Source organism: Panthera onca, chromosome C1, assembly GCF_046562875.1.
Source record: "Panthera onca isolate mPanOnc1 chromosome C1, mPanOnc1 haplotype 2, whole genome shotgun sequence".
Taxonomy (NCBI): Eukaryota; Metazoa; Chordata; class Mammalia; order Carnivora; family Felidae; genus Panthera; species Panthera onca.
This window is the reverse complement of record NC_138346.1, coordinates 3,303,448-3,321,196: the sequence shown is the minus strand read 5'-3', so window position 1 is coordinate 3,321,196 and position 17,749 is coordinate 3,303,448. Positions and strand designations below refer to the sequence as shown.

The 17,749-nt window shown below is 44.5% G+C and overlaps 1 protein-coding gene across 6 annotated transcripts in view; it reads left to right on the top strand.

Annotated features, from left to right (window-relative positions):
* The window catches only part of UBE2F (ubiquitin conjugating enzyme E2 F (putative)), a 53,732-nt gene that overhangs the window by 15,023 nt on the left and 20,960 nt on the right, over positions 1 to 17,749 (top strand). For 4 of the 6 annotated variants that reach the window (XR_013557137.2, XR_013557135.2, XR_013557136.2 and 1 more), the window contains one exon: positions 4,307 to 4,372. The exons of the other annotated variants lie outside the window; for them this stretch is intronic. Coding sequence is in view for 1 of the 4 variants with exons in the window: in XM_060625886.2 (XP_060481869.1) it covers positions 4,307 to 4,372 (66 nt within the window). In the remaining 3 variants the exon portion in view is untranslated. The remainder of the gene's footprint in view (positions 1 to 4,306; positions 4,373 to 17,749) is intronic. 6 annotated transcript variants of the gene reach the window in all.

Sequence of the window (17,749 nt, the reverse complement as noted above, 5' to 3'; positions counted from 1 at the left end):
AGCATTCTGTCCCACATCGTCTTTTTGTCCTTTTTTTTTGAGAGAGTGCACGTGCATGAGCTGGGGAGGGGCAGAGAGAGAGGGAGAGAGAGACACGGGGCTCGATCTCACGAACCGTCAGATCATGACCTGAGCCGAAATCAAGAGTTGGATGTTCAACCGAATGAGCCACCCAGGCGCCCCTGTCCCACGTCCTCTTTGAGTGAAAAGATATAAATCGATGACAGTCCTATTTTTGTGAGTGACGGCACCACTTTTTTGGTCCACAAAGTGCTTACTTGTAATTTATCTCTGTGCATGGGCTGGGGTGGCCATGTACCCCCATGTCACCAGCTGTCCTCACCGTGCTCAGTCCTTCCTGCCCAGGCACAGAGACCCACGGTGTGGTCTTCACCTGTGAGCAGGCTCACTCCCCAGGCAGCTCATTTGTGTGATGTGTCAAAGGTGCGGTTTTTTCCTGTTACTAATCCCTTCCCAAACTTAGCATATTGTGTAAGACCACTAAAGCCTGAAAGCTTTGACCATTTTAGTATTTTTTTGAATTGGGACTTTTTATCATCATACTTGGTTAAAAACAGTTCTGGGGTGCCTGGGTGGCTCAGTCGGTTAAGTGTCCGACTTCGGCTCAGGTCATGATCTCACGGTCCGTGGGTTTGAGCCCCGCGTCGGGCTCTGTGCTGACAGCTCAGAGCCTGGAGCCTGTTTCAGATTCTGTGTCTCCCTCTTTCTCTGACCCTCCCCTGTTCATGCTCTGTCTCTGTCTCAAAAATAAATAAATGTTAAAAAAAAAAAAAAAAAAGAAAAAAAAACCATTTCTGAGGTTGAGGATGTTTGTCAGTGTAGGCGAAATACTTTGTACGTTGGTCTCCTGGTCTGGGCGAATGCTCGAGAGAACTTGGTATCTGGCCCACCTGACACAGGTCAGAGAGGGTCCGTTCCCGCCATCAACTAAAGTTAGAAGTACGGTGGTGGGTGCACCTGAAGTGGTTGCAGAATCATTTGTAAGGGTAAGTACACACAGTTTCCTGAAAAATTCTTTTTAATGTTTGGTATTTACATATGAGTGTGGTGGGTTGTGATATAACATAGGCTTCTTAGTGGGGGTCTCAGTCAAAAATGTCTTAAAGATCCCTGAATTAGGGGCGCCTGGGTGGCTCAGTCGGTTAAGCACCCGACTTCGGCTCAGGTTAGATCAAGCCCCAAGTCGAGCTCTGTGCTGACAGCTGGGAGCGTGGAGCCTGCTTCGGATTCTGTGTCTCCCTTTCTCTCTGCCCTCCCCTGCTCACGCCTTGTCTCTCTCTCTCTCTTTCAAAAATAAACAAACATTAAAAAAAAAAAAAAAAAAAAAAATCCCTGAATTGCTTGACCTCAAAGTTTTCTTCTAGTCCGAACTGGAAGGAAGTGTCTTGGGGTTCTCTTAAAGGGTTTATGTATATGCACATGCGTATGTTTAATCAAAGACCATAAGAAGTTACTGCTTACACATGGTTCATTTTGTCCTTAAGTAAGACTCTGACAGAGATTGTTGGGTTTTAGCCCGTAGAGAAGGATTGCTTCAGCTTTATCTAAAATTTTGGTTTAAAAACAAACTGGCTCAGTCGGTAGAGCATGTGACTCTTGAGGTCAGGGTCGTGAGTTCAAGCCCCACGTTGGACCTGGAACTTACTTTAAAAAAATTACAAAAACTGTGTAATTGGCTCTCAAGCCAGAATTTTAATTACTACCTTAGGTCTGAAAAAGGTATCTTGCTAACCTTGATGGCCCAGGTATCAGATAAAAAAAAGTATGTGCTCTCTGCCTCTTTTCTCACTTTCTCCCTTCCCTCTGCCCCGTCAGAGTCAGGGAAGTCTAAGTTCGTTTGTACAAGTAAGCCATGCTTTCCAAAAGTACAGATCTCATCACAGAGCAAACAAGGAGCCACCGGAGAATAAATCCTTAGTATCTCTCTAACGTGTTAACGAAGGAAAAGAAAATAACTTGCCATGTGAGAGTGCTGCTTGTACACATCGCATCGAGAACTAGTTTGGAGCTCTGTGCAGGCAAGTTTATAGAGGTCTCTCTGTTGGCGAAACCACACGTTCCCTCTCAGATAGAAGCATGAACGTGCTAGCCTGTGCCTGCAGGCAGAGGAAAGGCTAGGGTCCCGGGTTTCCATACAGCCCTTGCATTGAACTAAAACGAAAACCTGACTTCTCACTTTTTGTGGTCGTTGTTAGGCCTTTTTTGAGTTTTAAGATGTTTGGTTCTTTCCGTAGTTTTACTGTTTTTTAATCTACCTGGTAACTTATTTATTATTGGTGGGCCAATTTGTTCTAGAAGGATGGGTTTCTACATCTATGCCTTTACCAAAATGAAGGAGAATGCCAGGTATTAAAAACAAATGAATGATGCCAACTTCAGCTGATCCGTGAACATTTTCTAAGCCCTTGTCGTACATTTTTGTTACATACATCTCACTGGAAAGATAGCATTTATCATTTCAAGTTGAGATTAGGAAGAATGGGGTACCTGGGGTGGTTCAGTCGGTTGGGCGTCTGACATCAGCTCATAGTTTGTAGGTTTGAGCCCCACGTCAGGCTCTGTGCTGACAGCTCAGAGCCTGGAGTCTGCTTCGGATTCTGTGTCTCTCTCTCAGTCTGCCCCTCCCCCACTCATGCTATCTCTCTCTCTCTCTCTCTCAAAAATGAATAAACATTAAAAATTTTTTAAAAAGAAAGATTAGGAAGAATGAAGCATATTCCAGTTATTCCATGGGCAGTTCACACATGTGGTTTGGGCACGTGGCTCCCAGTTTCTTTGTTTATAAAATAAGGAATGTGACGGTGTAATCTCTAAGACCCCTTCTTGCTCTTGTAGACTAAGTTACCTTTCACTCTACAATGATTTTCTCAGAGATTGATAAAGGAAGAAACCCTGCTAACAGTTTTGTATGGTTTTTACGCATCACACCAGCCTGTTTCTGAAGTCATGAGGTGAGGTGTGGTATAAGAAGAGCCATGAACTAGTCTTTAATTTGGGAACTAAACCTTTTGTTGATAACCTGTGTGATTCCGGGCTGGTTGCCGAACCTCTCTGGACCTTTGTATCGTCTCTTGCTGGAGGATATTGGACGAGAAGATCTCTAAGGGCCATTTCCAAGTCAAAATTGAAGTTGTCCTGTTTTCGGTGAAATTTCATACCATTAGAAAACCAGGCAAAACATTTGCAGTGAGACTTGTAAGAAATAAAGTCAGCTGGCGATCCAAGGAGTTCAGTGCAGTATTTTCTGAGTTTATAAAGTATAGACAGTTTCTCCATATTCCTTCCCAGCATAGTGGGTGTTTATTCCTTGTGTGCTTACTGTTCTTCTATACCCTTTGTTTGAAGGAACAGATGTAGGATGTGGCCAACTTGTATCTGCACCACTAGCCATTCCCTCTTCTCCTATGGGAACTCCTTGTCCCGGTTGACCACACCCCTTCCGGTGTGGTACAGGGGGCATAGGGCACTGCCATCTGAGCAGAGCATCCCTTCATCCACGAAGCAGGCTGAGCTACTACTTGGGTTGGGAAACATTTTTTTTTTTTTTTTTGATGCCAGGTAAACTGGGTGCTAGCTAACTTCATGGACACCTTTTTTTTTTTTTTTTTTTTTTTTTGTAAATGTTTATTTTTGAGAGCGGGAGAGACAGAATGAGGAGGGGAAGGACAGAGAGAAAGGGAGACACAGAATCTGAACCAGGTTCCGGGCTCCAAGTTGTCAGCACAGAGCCCGACGCGGGGCTTGAACTCACAAATCGTGAGATCATAACCTGAGCCAAAGTCGGATGCTTAACGGACTGAGCCAGCCACCCAGGTGCCCCTCAAGGACACCTTTTGAGCTTCCATTTACCGTGATGGGTCTGAATAAGTGTGGTGGTGGTTGAACAGCCCAGAAGTTTGGCCTGCGTTTTTCTGGTTTTGCCATGTTTAGTTAGCCTTACCCACACGTATTAATCTCCTTGAAGTGTGGTGGTCTCTTTTCAAACTAAAGTAGCATTATTCTTAAAGTTAATGGAAAGATCTCAGTTTTTAGTGATCATTAAAAGATTGAAAGCGGCCATCTCAGTTTGGAATTAAAGAGGGCGGGACCGTAAGGAGGGACACCCATGGCAAAGTCACCGGCTTGCAGTGTTAGCAATAGTGGCACAGTTAGTGACACGCCAAGAGTGAGGAGGGGTCTACAGACTCTTCCAGCACCTTAAACGCCACGCGTGTTTCAAGGTCAGCCTCTGTGTAGGGGCTGCCCCCGGCTGTCAGACCTTCCTGATGTGCTGTTTCTTTTGCAGGTACGTGTAAAGTGCATTTTCCTGATCCAAACAAGCTCCACTGCTTTCAGCTAACTGTGACCCCAGGTAATGTTCTTCCACACTTAAGTGTTACAGTGATTTGCAAACAGCAAAGTTTCAAGGCTGCCCAGATCTATAATATTTGGCTTGATGTGTCCTCTGACTTCTTGAAAGTTAAGACAGTAATGACTTCATGCCGCACGCAGAGCAGATACGTGCCTTGTAGTCAAATGAAGCAGGATAAAGGGAGTCTGTGGCATTCAGCGGGAACTCCAGAAGTGAAGTACGGACTGACGGCCGGAGCGCAGGCCACAGAGGCAGTTGGTGCGCCGTGGAGACTGTGAGCTTTGAAATCCTGGTCGGCGCTCCTGTCTCGTGGCTGTGTGATCAGGGTTCGGGTTGCTTAATCACCTCTCTGCCCCAGCCCGCCCAGCTAGAAAGTGAGCATCAAGGAGGACCTCTCTCACGGGACAGTTACGAGGGTTGAGTGGAAATAGACAGTGGGTGTGAAGCGCTCCAGCCCAGGGTCTGGCTCAGGGGAGGGAGCAGATCACCGGCTGTCTGTGTTAGGGCTGATAAGAGTCTAAGCTCCAGGTGCTCCAGGATGGTAACGTACTCCTCCTTGGTCAGGCTGCGCAGGAGGAAGGAGGACTCTTTGTGTCCTCATTGCCGTGCGGCTCTAAGCATCGCAGATCCCAACCCGGCACAGCCCGCCAGTGCTGACATCGGGCAGCGGGTGCTGTGCTGTGACCAGTCGGTGCTCCTGTGGGGTGGGTGGGGAAGGGAGCGTTGTGGAGGAAATGGAAGGTGTTCTTTTATTCAGGGGATGGAAAGGGAGTGAGAAACCGAGAATGATGCGTCACTAGCCAATTAGAAAGTGGAAGAAAATACAGAATTTCAGTGGGCGATAATGACCCTACAAATAAGACCTGGCAGTTATCTCCCTGCAGGTAGGATGGATTATTTTCTGTTGAAGATGTTTTATAATAATGGGAAACCTCATTTTCAAAATGTGCTTGAAAACTTAAAAATTCGTTTAATCCCTTTGGTGGTTCTACAAACATCGCTGGACATGTACGTAAACTCTATCTGATACCATTTCCTCTAAGAAAGCACCAGGGGTGATAACCCGAGCACAGGCTTCTACATGCCTGACATTGAGAGATAACCGGAGCTCAGGACTTGAAACTAGGAAACGATGACAATTAGAACCACTCTGGCTGCCTTCATAAAGCACATACTGCACATTGTGCTGTTTTCAGCAAGGGCTGTTGACTCAAGGTCACCATTCCGGAAGTCATTTGCTATCATTGTTAAGTAATGCAGTGTTTTCAGAAATTCTTCTGGGGATGAAGATCGGTTCTGTGTACTGGTCTCAGACGTGTGTTTGTCATAAAAACGTTTTCTCGCCTCTGCCTTTCTCGGGCATTTTCAGCGGTTGGCAGGCATTCCGTTGCTCTGCGCGCCACCGAGGCGTGGGCTCTGTGGTCCTCCCCGGCCGCTCAGAGACCTTTGTTGACTTTGTCGGGCTTGTCATCATCTGACACGAGTGGGTTTGTGTCAAGTCCAGCCTCTGAATAAGAGTTTCTCTTTTTTTCTTTGTCTTTTTTTAACTGCATTTTTTTAATGGAATCACATGGATGTTATGATTATCGAGATTGTGTACGTGGCACCATCTTTGATGTTCTTACTGTTCTCGAAAGTGGAGCGCAGTTACAGTTGTTACGGTTCGGTCTTCACCTTTCCATCAGATTCAAGAGTAACTTGTGTTTTGTTGCCTGTAACTACTTAGTACCTTAGCATTTCTATTTGTAATAAGTGCACATCAGGGACACGATTGTTGCACTGAGCTGTCTGCTCAGCATGCCCTTCAGATGCTGTCTGTGTGCCCTTGTTTTGTGGTGTTAGTGAGTCCGAAAGCTGCTGTGGTTCCTGCCCTTTGTTATTAAGAAACATGGCAGAGGGGCGCCTGGGTGGCTCAGTCGGTTGAGCGTCCGACTTCAGCTCAGGTCACGATCCTGCGGTCCGTGAGTTCGAGCCCTGCGTCGGGCTCTGGGCTGATGGCTCAGAGCCTGGAGCCTGCTTCCGATTCTGTGTCTCCCTCTCTCTCTGCCCCTCCCCGGTTCGTGCTCTGTCTCTCTCTGTCTCAAAAATAAATAAACGTTAAAAAAAAAAAATTAAAAAAAAAAAAAAAAAAAGAAACGATCACAGAGGGACGCCTGGGTGGCTCAGTCGGTTAAGCATCTGACTTTGGCTCAGGTCACGATCTCGCGGTCCGTGAGTTCGAGCCCCGCGTCGGGCTCTGGGCTGACGGCTCAGAGCCTGGAGCCTGCTTCTGATTCTGTGTCTCCCTCTCTCTCTGCCCCTCCCCCGTTCATGCTCTGTCTCTCTCTGTCTCAAAAATAAATAAATGTTAAAAAAATTAAAAAACAAAAAACAAAAAAACATGGCAGAGATCTGTCAACCCTAAAAATGTGTCTAACATCATGGTTTTAAAACAACTTCTTGGAGTCATGCTCCTCTTAGTATTGGGAAGAAATTGTGTAACTATGCCTGAGTGAGAAAGTTTTAACCGTGTATGAAGCACATGGTCTTGAACTCTCCTCATTGGCAGCCAGTAGTCTGAAAACGCAATAAGGTAGAGAGTCTGGATATTTCGGTGGTCAGGGTGGGAGAACTGCATCTGCGTTTGAAGCCCAAAGCTCTTTTTTATCTGGCTCCTGGCAAGAAAGTTCTGTTCATACTAGGTAACATGTTCGTAGTTTTGTTTTTCGAACATCCCTCGTGCTTGGGAGTAAATGTACTCTTCTGAGGAAAGACGGAAATGTATTTTGGTGGTAGAGGAAAACTGAATTTAAGGGGGAGAAAGGTCTCCGTCAACTCACAAAATAAGAAAAAATACTAGTAAGTGAAATGAGACGAAAGAAAGCAAACACTAAAGACTTGCCGAAATGCTCCCTGGAGTCTTCTGTGAAGTTGGAGGCACAGTTTGAAAAACTGGGTCAGGCCGTAGTTGCCCCACTGACTTGCACGGGTCCCCTCAGCCTGCCTGCTCCACTGTGACGTGCAGCTTTTAGGCAGAGGGGAACATGGACTTAAATAACAATTTTTTTAAGTTTAGTTTTTACTTTTTTTTTTTTTTTTAAGTTTATTTATTTATTTTGAGAGAGAGAGCTCGGGAGGGACAGAGACAGAGAGAGAGAACCCAAAGCAGGCTTCATTGTCCGCGCAGAACCCGATGTGGGGCTCGAACTCACGAACTATGGGATCATGACCTGAGCCAAAACCAAGAGTCGGACACTTAAACTAACCGACTGAGCCACCCAGGCGCCCCAGTTTTTACTGTATAAAGAAATTTTACTGAGGTATAAAATTACGAACAATAAGATGTACTAATTTGGACTGTTCAGCTTTACTAAGTTTTGAAAAAATGTATATACCTGTATAACCACAAGCCCGGTAAAGATACTTGTAGTATTTCCAAAATTCTCTTCTGCCCCTGGCTACCCATCCAAAGTTCCTTTCTGGTTTCTGTTACCGTAAATGACTTTTGCCAGTTCTTGAATTTCATATAAATGGAATCTTATGTGTGCACTCAACTTTTTAAGAATGTATTTTCCGAAGGAGTTGCACTGCTGTGTACTGACCAGCAATGACTGAGAAGTTCCACTTGTTCTACATACTTATCAGTATTTGAGTATGAATAGTATCTCATTGTGGTGTCAATTTGCATTTCCCCAGTGCTGGCATTTTGATTGAGATGGATCAGTTTTGCACGCAGTGGCAGCATAGCAGTGTTGAGTCTTCCCGAGCAGGAGCAGAGTCGTGTAAATCTGCTTTACTTTCTCTCAGCAGTGTTTGGTAGTTTTCGGTGTACAGGCCTTGCAAATACTTTGTTAAATATAATACCAAGTATTTCGTGTTTTTTAAGCTGTTATAAGTGGAATTTTTTAAACTTTTTTTTTTTTAATACAATACCAAGTATTTCATGTTTTTTAAGCTTTTGTAAATGGTATTTTTAAAATTTCCATTTTACTTGTTACTAATTATATGAAAATACAATTGATTTTTTAACATGTTGATCCTGTGTCCTGTTATCTCGCTAAATTCACCTATTAAATTCCAGTAGCTTCTTAATATATTCTTAGGATTTTTACATCCATGATCATTGCATCTGTGAGAAGGACATTTTTACTTCTCTTTTTACGAGTGTGTATGTCTTCAATTTCTTTTTCTTATTGCACTGGCTATAGCCTCCAGTACAGTGTTGAAAGAGGTAGTGAGAGCATATGTCTTTGCCCTGTTCCTGATCCTAAGGGAAAGTGCTCGTTATTCATTGAATAATCATGATTTTATCTTTTATCAGGTTAAAGAGTTCCCTTTTTTTCCTGTCTGCTGAGAGTTTTTATCATGTGTGTTGAATTCTTTCTAATGCTTTTTCTGCATCATTTGAGATGATCATATGATTTTTTCCTTTATTTTGTAAATATAGTAAATTCCACTTACTGATTTTTGAATGTTAAACCAACGTTATATTCCTGTGGTAAATGCCACTTGGTTGTTGTATGTTATCTGTTTTTTGTTTTTCACATTGCTGGATTAAATTTGTTAATATTTTGATACAGAATTTTATGTCAATATTCATGAGGAATGTTGGTTTGCAGTTTTCTTTTGTGATTTTTTTTTTTTTTTTTTTTTGGTCTGGTTTTGGCATCAGCAATGCTAGCCTAGTAGAATAACTGAAGAAGTGTTCCCTCTTGTTTTCTGAGAGCTTGCATAGGATTGGTATTATTTATTCCTTAAATATTTGACAGAATTCCACATTTAAGTTGTCTGGACTTAAGAGTTTTCTTTCTGGAAAGTTTTTACTTATGAATCCAAAAATAGACACAGGGTTATTCATCTACTGTGTTTGTTAAGTCAGCTTTAGTGATTTTTTTCCTTCTAAGGAATTTGTCTTTTTCACCTAAAGAATTATTGATCTAAAAGTTGTTCAGAATATTCTTTTACTCTACTGTTGTATGTAAGATCTGTACTGATGTCCCCTTTTTCATTCCTGATATTGGTAATTTCGGTCTTCTTTTTTTTTCTTGATCATGTTAGCTTGAGGTTTATCCAGTTGATCTTTGCAAAGAACTCATTTTTGTTTTTCTCAGTTGTTTGTCCGTTTCATTGATTTCTGCTCTTATCTTTATTATTTCCTTCCTATTATAGTGAGTTTAATTTGCTTTTCTTTTTCTGCCTAAGGTAGAAACTTAGATCGTTGATTAAAAAAATTTTTTACGCAATATTGGCTGAGGTGTAGGTTACATTGTTAACATATTTTTGAGTGTCAGCCATGTTATTAATCAGTATTGTATCTTTTTTTGATGAGTTGTATTTTATCCTGTGAGTGTATACCAGTTTATCTGTTCACCAGTTGATAAGCCTTTGTGTTGTTTCCACTTTGGACCTATTATGCGTGAAGCTGCTGTCAAACCTTCTCATGTAGGTCTTTGCCAGCATGTTTTTATTCCCCCTGGTGACGGAATTACTGGGTTATGTGCTCAGAGTAAATTTACTTTATTAGACACTGCTATCTTGTTTTCCAAAGTGTAAGTACTGTTTTTCAGTCCTGCTAGCAGTGAATGAGAATTCCGGTTCCCCCACAGTCTTGCGGACATCTTGGCAGTCTTTTCAATTTCAGCCATTATCGTGGGTGTGTGTCTCCTTGTGACCTTTATTTGCATCCTTTCCTGTGTTTGTTTGCTGTTTGTGTATCTTCTTTGTTGAAGTGTCTATTCAAATATTTTTCCCATTTATAAATTGGGTTGCTTGTCCTCTTACCGAGTTGTAAGGTTTATATAACTGAATATAAGTTCTTTATTAAATATGTGGGGGGTTTTAACATAATAGCATTTTTTTTATTAGTGTTACATATATATAAATTCTGATCAGGGAATTCTATAGCTGCATTGTAAATCTTGTGTATTACTGTGTATGTTCACCTAAATTTGTTTCTAAATGTATTAATTGTTAGCTTCGTGTTTACTTAATTTGAACATTTAATTTATAAATACACCCTAATTGGTACATGACAATAAAAGTGTAGCTTACATTAAGTCATAAAATTTTAACTGATTTATCTGTTAGCCGTATTAATGTCTGGTTAGTGGTGCATTCTTAGCTTTGTTTCAGAACTTTGGACTTAGAAAAGTTTCTAAATGTGAGATAAAGTAAGATCCCAATTTCTGAAAAAAGAAATATGTTTGGTTAGCCTGAAAGATGGGTTTGTTTCCACTCGTGAACATTTTGGAACATTTCAGCAATCATGGAGATTTAAACATGTATGGACATAGAGCACAACACTGATGCAGGCCTTGGCTTGACCTGCTCTGCAGTCCTTATAGAACTTTAGGTGGTGGTCACAGCTACTATGTCAAGGTTTCAGACCCGGAGCATGTACTCCCTGGTTCTCTCTCGTTGGATTTTTAATTTTAATATGGATATAACCATTATGAGGGACAGATTGGAAGAGGAACAGACTTTTTCCTGGCGAAGTCTTTTCTTTGCAATAACCCTAGAAATACAGGTGGCAGTTCTTCTCTTTACATGTAAGAGAAATGTGATGTGAGCTCTTAAGACTGTCAGTTTTCTGTCCTAGCATCAGCTAATCTTTGTTAGGAGAACATTCGCTGCTCTTTTCTTGGCTCCTTCCAAGAGCTCTGTTGACATGATGCTTCCTTGCGTACCATCACACTGAGTAAGTGACTTGTCTGATAAAACTCTGTTCTTATAGTAGCTTATGCCCCCTGCCTTTCACATGACTCTGAGGCACATTTCTTTCCTGGGACGCTCAAGTTCCCTGGAGTGACTGTGAAGTTAAATATCTGATTTCCCGTTTTTAAAACTGCTCATTACCATGCTTAAAACCTATTGTGATGGTCAGTAGTAAAAACATATATAATGTGTGTAAAGCTGTTTAGATGTTGAACTTTTTGGCATTGTAAAAATTGCCAGCACACTTGGTTTCCTGACCCACCGCTTAGTGCCTTTTATGTGGCATAGGCTTTTTCTTTATCTTTTGCAGAAATCATGTTTAGTGAGGTCTAATTGACGGACAGTTCACTGTTCTGGGGTGTTCCCTGCATTTTGACAGTGTGTCACCGTCAGTATAATCGAGATAGAGAATGTTTCCGTCACCTCAAAAAGGTCCCCCAGCCTCTGGCGGACATCGTTCCTGCTGTTGTGCCTTTTCCAGAATGCCATGTAAATGGACCAAAACAGCATGGAGCATTTTGTCTGTGGCTGTTCTCATTTAGCACAGTGCTTTCGAGATGCATCCATTTGGTTGTGTGTATTATCATTTCCATTGGCCATCACTGAATTTGAAGATGGGGCAAGAGCCACCAGAAAGGAACGCAGCAGCCCTGCCCGCTGGCTGATCGTAGCCCCACGCTGCCTGTTTTGGACTTCTGATCTACCGAAGATGGTAAATTTGTGTTGTTTAAGCCGCTGAGCTCGTGGTGATGAATCCTAGTAACAATTCTGACCAGTACAAATAGCTGTGCTTTCTGTGTCCTAGAGATCGAAGAAATACAAATATATGGTGGTTTTTTTTTTTTTTTCAAGTATTTTTTAGCTTTACGTTTCACAGTTTGGTCTGTGACTTAGTTCTTTTTTTATGTGGGGCAAGAGGAGGATCTGGTTTCCCCTCCCCCCGCCATCCCTCCAGAGTGAAGGGGGAAGTGCTCCCTTCTGTTTCCTGGGACTGTGGATGAAGAGTTAGTATCAGTTCTGCACTCAGTGGTAGAATCTGCCAGGGAAGCTACCTAGCTCTGGAAGGTTGTGTTTTGTTTTTGTGGTAACATTTTAAGGATGAATACACTTTCTCTAGTAGATAGAGTAATTGGTGTCTTTCTTAAGGTTGTCCACATTTTCAAGTTTAGTGGTATAATGTTGTTCTTAATATCTTGTCCTATAAAGTTCTGTCGAGTCTCCTTTAACTCCTATTAGTGAAAGTGTGTTTTCTTTTTTTCTTGATTAGGCTAGCTGGAGGATTATTGATTTTATCAGTCTCTGCAAAGAACCAGCTTTTGGGTTTATTGATTTTCCTCTACTATCTTTTGTTGTCTGATCCTGTCTTTATTACCTTCCTTCAGCTTGTTTTCAGCTTAATTTGGCTTTTTTTCCCCCAGTTCTTCAGGTGGAGGCTTAGACAGATAGTAGGATATTTCCATTTCCCTACCCAGCCTTCCTTTTACAGTTGTCCTGTCTCCTTTATGTACTCTGTGACCCAGCCTTACATATCCTGTTTTCTTTTATCTGTTTCCCAGCGTAGTCACCGCTCCTTCCTTAGGTCTGAATTTCCATCTGTTACTTTTCCTTCTGCCTGAAGAACATCCTGGATGTTCAGGATTTGTATGTAGTACAGCCCCCCGGTGACGAGTTCATTATTGTAGAGACCTCATTCTGCTGCCTCCTGACTTGTATTCTTTCTTATAAGTAGTCAGTGCTCATTCTTTGTTCCGCTTTATGTGTGCATTTTAGTCTCTGGTTGCTTTTAAGACCGTCTCTTTATCACGTTTTTAGCAGTCTGTCTGTGATGTTCTTTGATGTGATTATTGACCTTACCTGGGCTTACTGAGCTTTCTGGATCTGTAGCTTTGGTTTTTGTCAAACTCACAAATAATTTGACCAACATTTCTTTAAATATTTTTTCTTTTTTTTTTTTTTTTTTTTTTCAACGTTTTTTATTTATTTTTGGGACAGAGAGAGACAGAGCATGAACGGGGGAGGGGCAGAGAGAGAGAGGGAGACACAGAATCGGAAACAGGCTCCAGGCTCCGAGCCATCAGCCCAGAGCCTGACGCGGGGCTCGAACTCACAGACCGCGAGATCGTGACCTGGCTGAAGTCGGACACTTAACCGACTGCGCCACCCAGGCGCCCCTTTAAATATTTTTTCTATAACTCCTGCCTGGGGCCCCAATGGTCTATATTAATATCTCTTACATATATATTACCTCCACACGTAAATTAGCCTCCATCGGGTCCCAGGGTGCTCACTTTTCTTTAGCAGCTGACTTAGTGTTTTCTGCAGCTCCCGCGTGGCTCCCGACCCCATGTCACCGCCAAGTACCCGCCCACCTCCCCGGCTCGGCCCCACAGCGGGCTCGTGGCAGTCCTGGCTGCGGCTCTGTGCCCAGTCCGCCCTCCTCGTGGACACTGCCTCTTTGTCTTCCCCGCCCCCACCTGCCCTCAGATCCCAGGGAGACAGCCTGGCCGGAAATGGCTCTGCCACCCGCTAGCTGTGGGGCTGTGGCCAGGACAGTTTCTTCCTGCACGGGCCTCAGTTTCTTCTCCGAAGGGGTGATGATGTGCCTGTCCCACTGCAGTGGTGGAGACAGGGTGAGCGAACAGGTGCATGAGCCCAGGTGACCGTGTGCGGTGCGTGCTCCGCGTGTCGGTGTGCTTAGGGTTGTGGTTGTCATCCCGATTTTGAGGGTGTACCTAAAGGCACATCCCCCAAGCCTCCCCTGAACAGTCAGCCCACAGCAGCCTCCCCTGAGATGAGCCGGCTTCACGCGCGCTGCGTCTCACGGTCCGACCGCGGATGTGTCTTCAGGTACTTCCGCGTTGGCCTGGGCACGCTGGGCGCCATCCCAGGCGTGAGGCAGATCCCGCCCTGGGCCACTGTTCGCGCGGCCCTCCGGCTCACAGTGCCTTTTACGTATTTGAAGGGCTGTGAAAAAGCCAACAAAACAGGATATGTGACAGAGACCTGTGTCCCAAGGCCTGAAGCGTACTTACCGTCTGGCTTTTTACAGAAGGAGTTTGCCGACCCCAGTCTACAAGCTCATCTTGGCAAGGACGCTGTTTTTGCTGACTTTTAAGTTTGAAATTTACATAATTTCCAGTGTGTTGTAAATATTGACATTTAAAGATAAAAGTATTATATTGCTCTTTAAAGTGTTTCCAGTAGAATCTAAATAGCATGGATACGCCCACCATCATGGCTTTTTGTAGAAATATGAACAAGCTCTAGTTCAGTGGTTGGAAAATGCTCGTTGCTGCCTTTTCTCCTCTCACTCATCGTTTTCTTCCACTCGTCCTATAGGATTGTATCCTAATGTGAACATTTTTCTGCCAAGTACTTTGTCACCTTGTCCTACTACTCCGTAAATACACGCGCGCGCACTCACACACATCTATATGTATGTGTCTAAGTTATTTAAAAAGTTTTTCTAACCGGAAGACTCTTCGGTCTCAAGCATTTTGTTCTGAACAGTTGTTAGTCATTGTTTTCACCAACTCCTGGTTCCTGCTTCTCCTCCTCGGTGCTGGCTGCCCCTCCTGTCTCCTCTCCCAGACCCCTCTAGGTGTGGGGGCCCCGAAGGCTTTGTCCCGTCCTCGGACCTTCATAGCTCATGAAATGGGAGTGCTTCCGTATACTGAACAGCTCCCACCCTGCCCTCATCCAGCCCCGACCTCCCCCACACTCCAGAATCGTGTGCTGGCGATCAACACCTCTGTTTGAATGTTGACGGGAAATCTCAGATCGACGTGTCCGAGGTTGAACTTGGTGCGGCGATGGCCCTTGCGGCCTGTTTATCTTCCCGGTGGCAACTCTGCCCTTTGCGTTGCGGGGTCAGAGACCTTAGCTCTTCTTTAACCCCTCTCTTCGCCACTCCCCATCCTCATCTGTCAGCAGATCCTGGTGGTGTTCCCGTCGGAATCTTCCCAAGGTCCTAACCAGCATGATCTCTCACCGGGGTTGTTGTAACAGGTCGCCTCCACAGGGCCTGCAGCCCAGCCCTCCTCTGCTCAGACCCCTCTCCGGGCTCCCCGCCTGGCTCTGCATAAAAGCCAGCACTCTTACTGTGGTCTCCTTGGCCTCCGCTCCTCCTCTCCCCTGCCTCGCCTCTGGCTGCTGGAGTGCTCTCTGAACGTACCCGCTGTTTTCATGGGCCTGGAGTGTTCTTCACCCCGATGGCCTCCGTTTTCAGGCCTTTGCTCTCTCCGACCACCCTGTGTAAAAGTTCAACTCCTCCCTTGGCTCCTTCACCTTCTTCCGCCAGAACGTGCGCTGGTACTGGGGGGAACGTCTCTTGCTGATGTGTCACCAGGGCCCAGAACAAGGTCTGGCACATCATGAGCTCTCATCAGATATTTGCTGAATGAATGACTTTAAACAGGATGTTGTAAGCTTTGATGGTTATTAAACATAAAATAGCGTTTCATCTGAAACGGATCTGAGAATGATGGAGTTACCGTTAGCATTTTTCTCTGATTTGGTTGATGAGTTTGTAAATGACTGTTCCTTTATGCTACAGAGAAGGAGTGCCAGTTTTCTTCCTTCATTTTCTTTTTATAGATGTAGACACTGAAGACTGCCTGATGAGAGAGGCATGGAAGGTGTTTTGTCACAGCTATGACATTCCATCCTTGGACTTCAGAATCGTATATTTTCTTGATCTTGCTGCTGACTGTTAGATCAGGTTCCTCCCTCCATTTTGTTGAAAGCAGAGAATTGGAACCCATCTGACTTGGAAAAGACTTTCTGAACACAGACATCAGAGCCCCTTAGCATCACAGTTTCTGAGGCGTTCATAAAAGCCACTTTCCCAAGACCTGTCAGCTGACCATTAATCATACCTGTCTTCACTTGGAAGCATCTTGTTTTATCTGAGATTCTCAGGAAGAGTTGAGAACTTTGAGATATTATTGGTTTTGTCGTACCCTTACCGATGTAAAAACTTAATGCTTTGTACTTCCTCCAAAGCTGGAGGCTGCAGGTTTAGCTCATTCAATGAATAAGAAATATCTCTCCAATGCTTTAGTAGGCAGAGCCAGTTCTGATTGTCAGCTCAGTCAGCAGTCAGACTCACTCTCTCTTGGGAGAAGTGTTACTTATTTCTAGGATGTGCCATTCGCCGCCTCACTTCCGAGTTTAATTGCTGGCCGGCCGTTAGGTGAGGCTTGGACCCAGTCACCTGGGCAGAAGAAGGTGCCATATGCCTGTGGCTTATTGATTCCCTGTTTGCTTGCTTCTCACAGTGATCATGTGTTCTTTTACAGTCCTCTAGGGATTGAATTCACTAAATGAAAACTTTTTAAATTTGTTGTTTTTATTTATTTTTGAGAGAGAGACAGAGGGTGAGCAGGAGAGGGGCAGAGAGAGAGGGAGACACAGAATCCCAAGCAGGCTCCAGGCTCCGAGCTGTCAGCACAGAGCCCGAAGTGGGGCTCGAAGTCACGAACCGTGAGATCATGACCTGAGCCGAAGTTGGATACCCAACTGACTGAGCCACCCAGGTGCCGCAAAGCCTCTAAGTGAAATTTTAATCCTTGCTGCCATCAGACTCCACAAGATGTCTGAATTCAAGACATTCCAATATGAACTGGGATGTCTTCTTTATAACACCATACTTTGCCCTTAACAGAACTGGGTGTCAGATGGGGAAAGCACAACCCTGCCACGTGCCTCCATTTGCTGTGACCTTTGTCCACTGGGATGTTTGTGCCTTGGGGCAGTGCATCATGGTAAGAAGAGAGCTGAGAAGCCAACCTTCTGCTTCTAGTGGGGACAGCTATGAGAAGGGAGAGGGAAGGAGTGGCCGGTGGGAGTCTGACCTCGTGAGACTGTCAGGCAGCTTTCTTTTAGGGAATGCACCCGGACACTGGCCACCTAGAAGTGGATTCTCCTGGAGCTGTTTGTGCCCACAGACCCCTCGGCCAGTCTCCTCCCAGGAATACCCCTAACCTGGCTGAAAGTCAGTGGCATACGGTTCCTCTCCTTGTAACCCTGAGGGGCGGGGATAGGCTGGCCCAGTGAGCTGGATGCCAGGAACTTTCCTGCTGTGTTTCACTGTTGTACTTGAACTGTTGTCCCAGTTATCTGAGAAGCAGGAGGTTTTCAGTCGCGGCAGCCTCACACAGTGACGCAGTGGGCCGTCCCAGACTTGGATGTGGCACACGCTGGGTTACGGACGCTGTACACGAACCCTGTGCCTGCTGGTCCAGAGCTGCGCGGCCTTTCTCAGTCTCCACCCTGCAAGGCGCCAGCTTGGGAGCCGGACCCGCGAGGTGGGTCAGCAAGAAGTCTTCACTGGGGCCTTCGCTGAGAAAATCACAGGAAATAAGAGATGCTCTTAAGTGTGTTTCCTCTCCATACAGTCTGCTTGCTCCCCAGCTGCTTTTTAAGTAGGACATGGCGTTTCTAGGCAAGTTCAATAAATAAATAGAGTGGCTCGGGTCCCAAAGCTGTGTATGTCCTTAGACGAGGAGACAAGGAGTGCTGCCTCAGCAGCAGATCATTCTCCTGACACAGACAAAAACTAGAACTCTCCGCTTCCTGTCTGTCTTCAACCAGTTCAGAGATGATAAATTGTAGTAATTATTAAATGAGAGCTTGGCTAGGACAGAGGAGTATGGTAAAATCGAACCCGCATTAGACCAAATC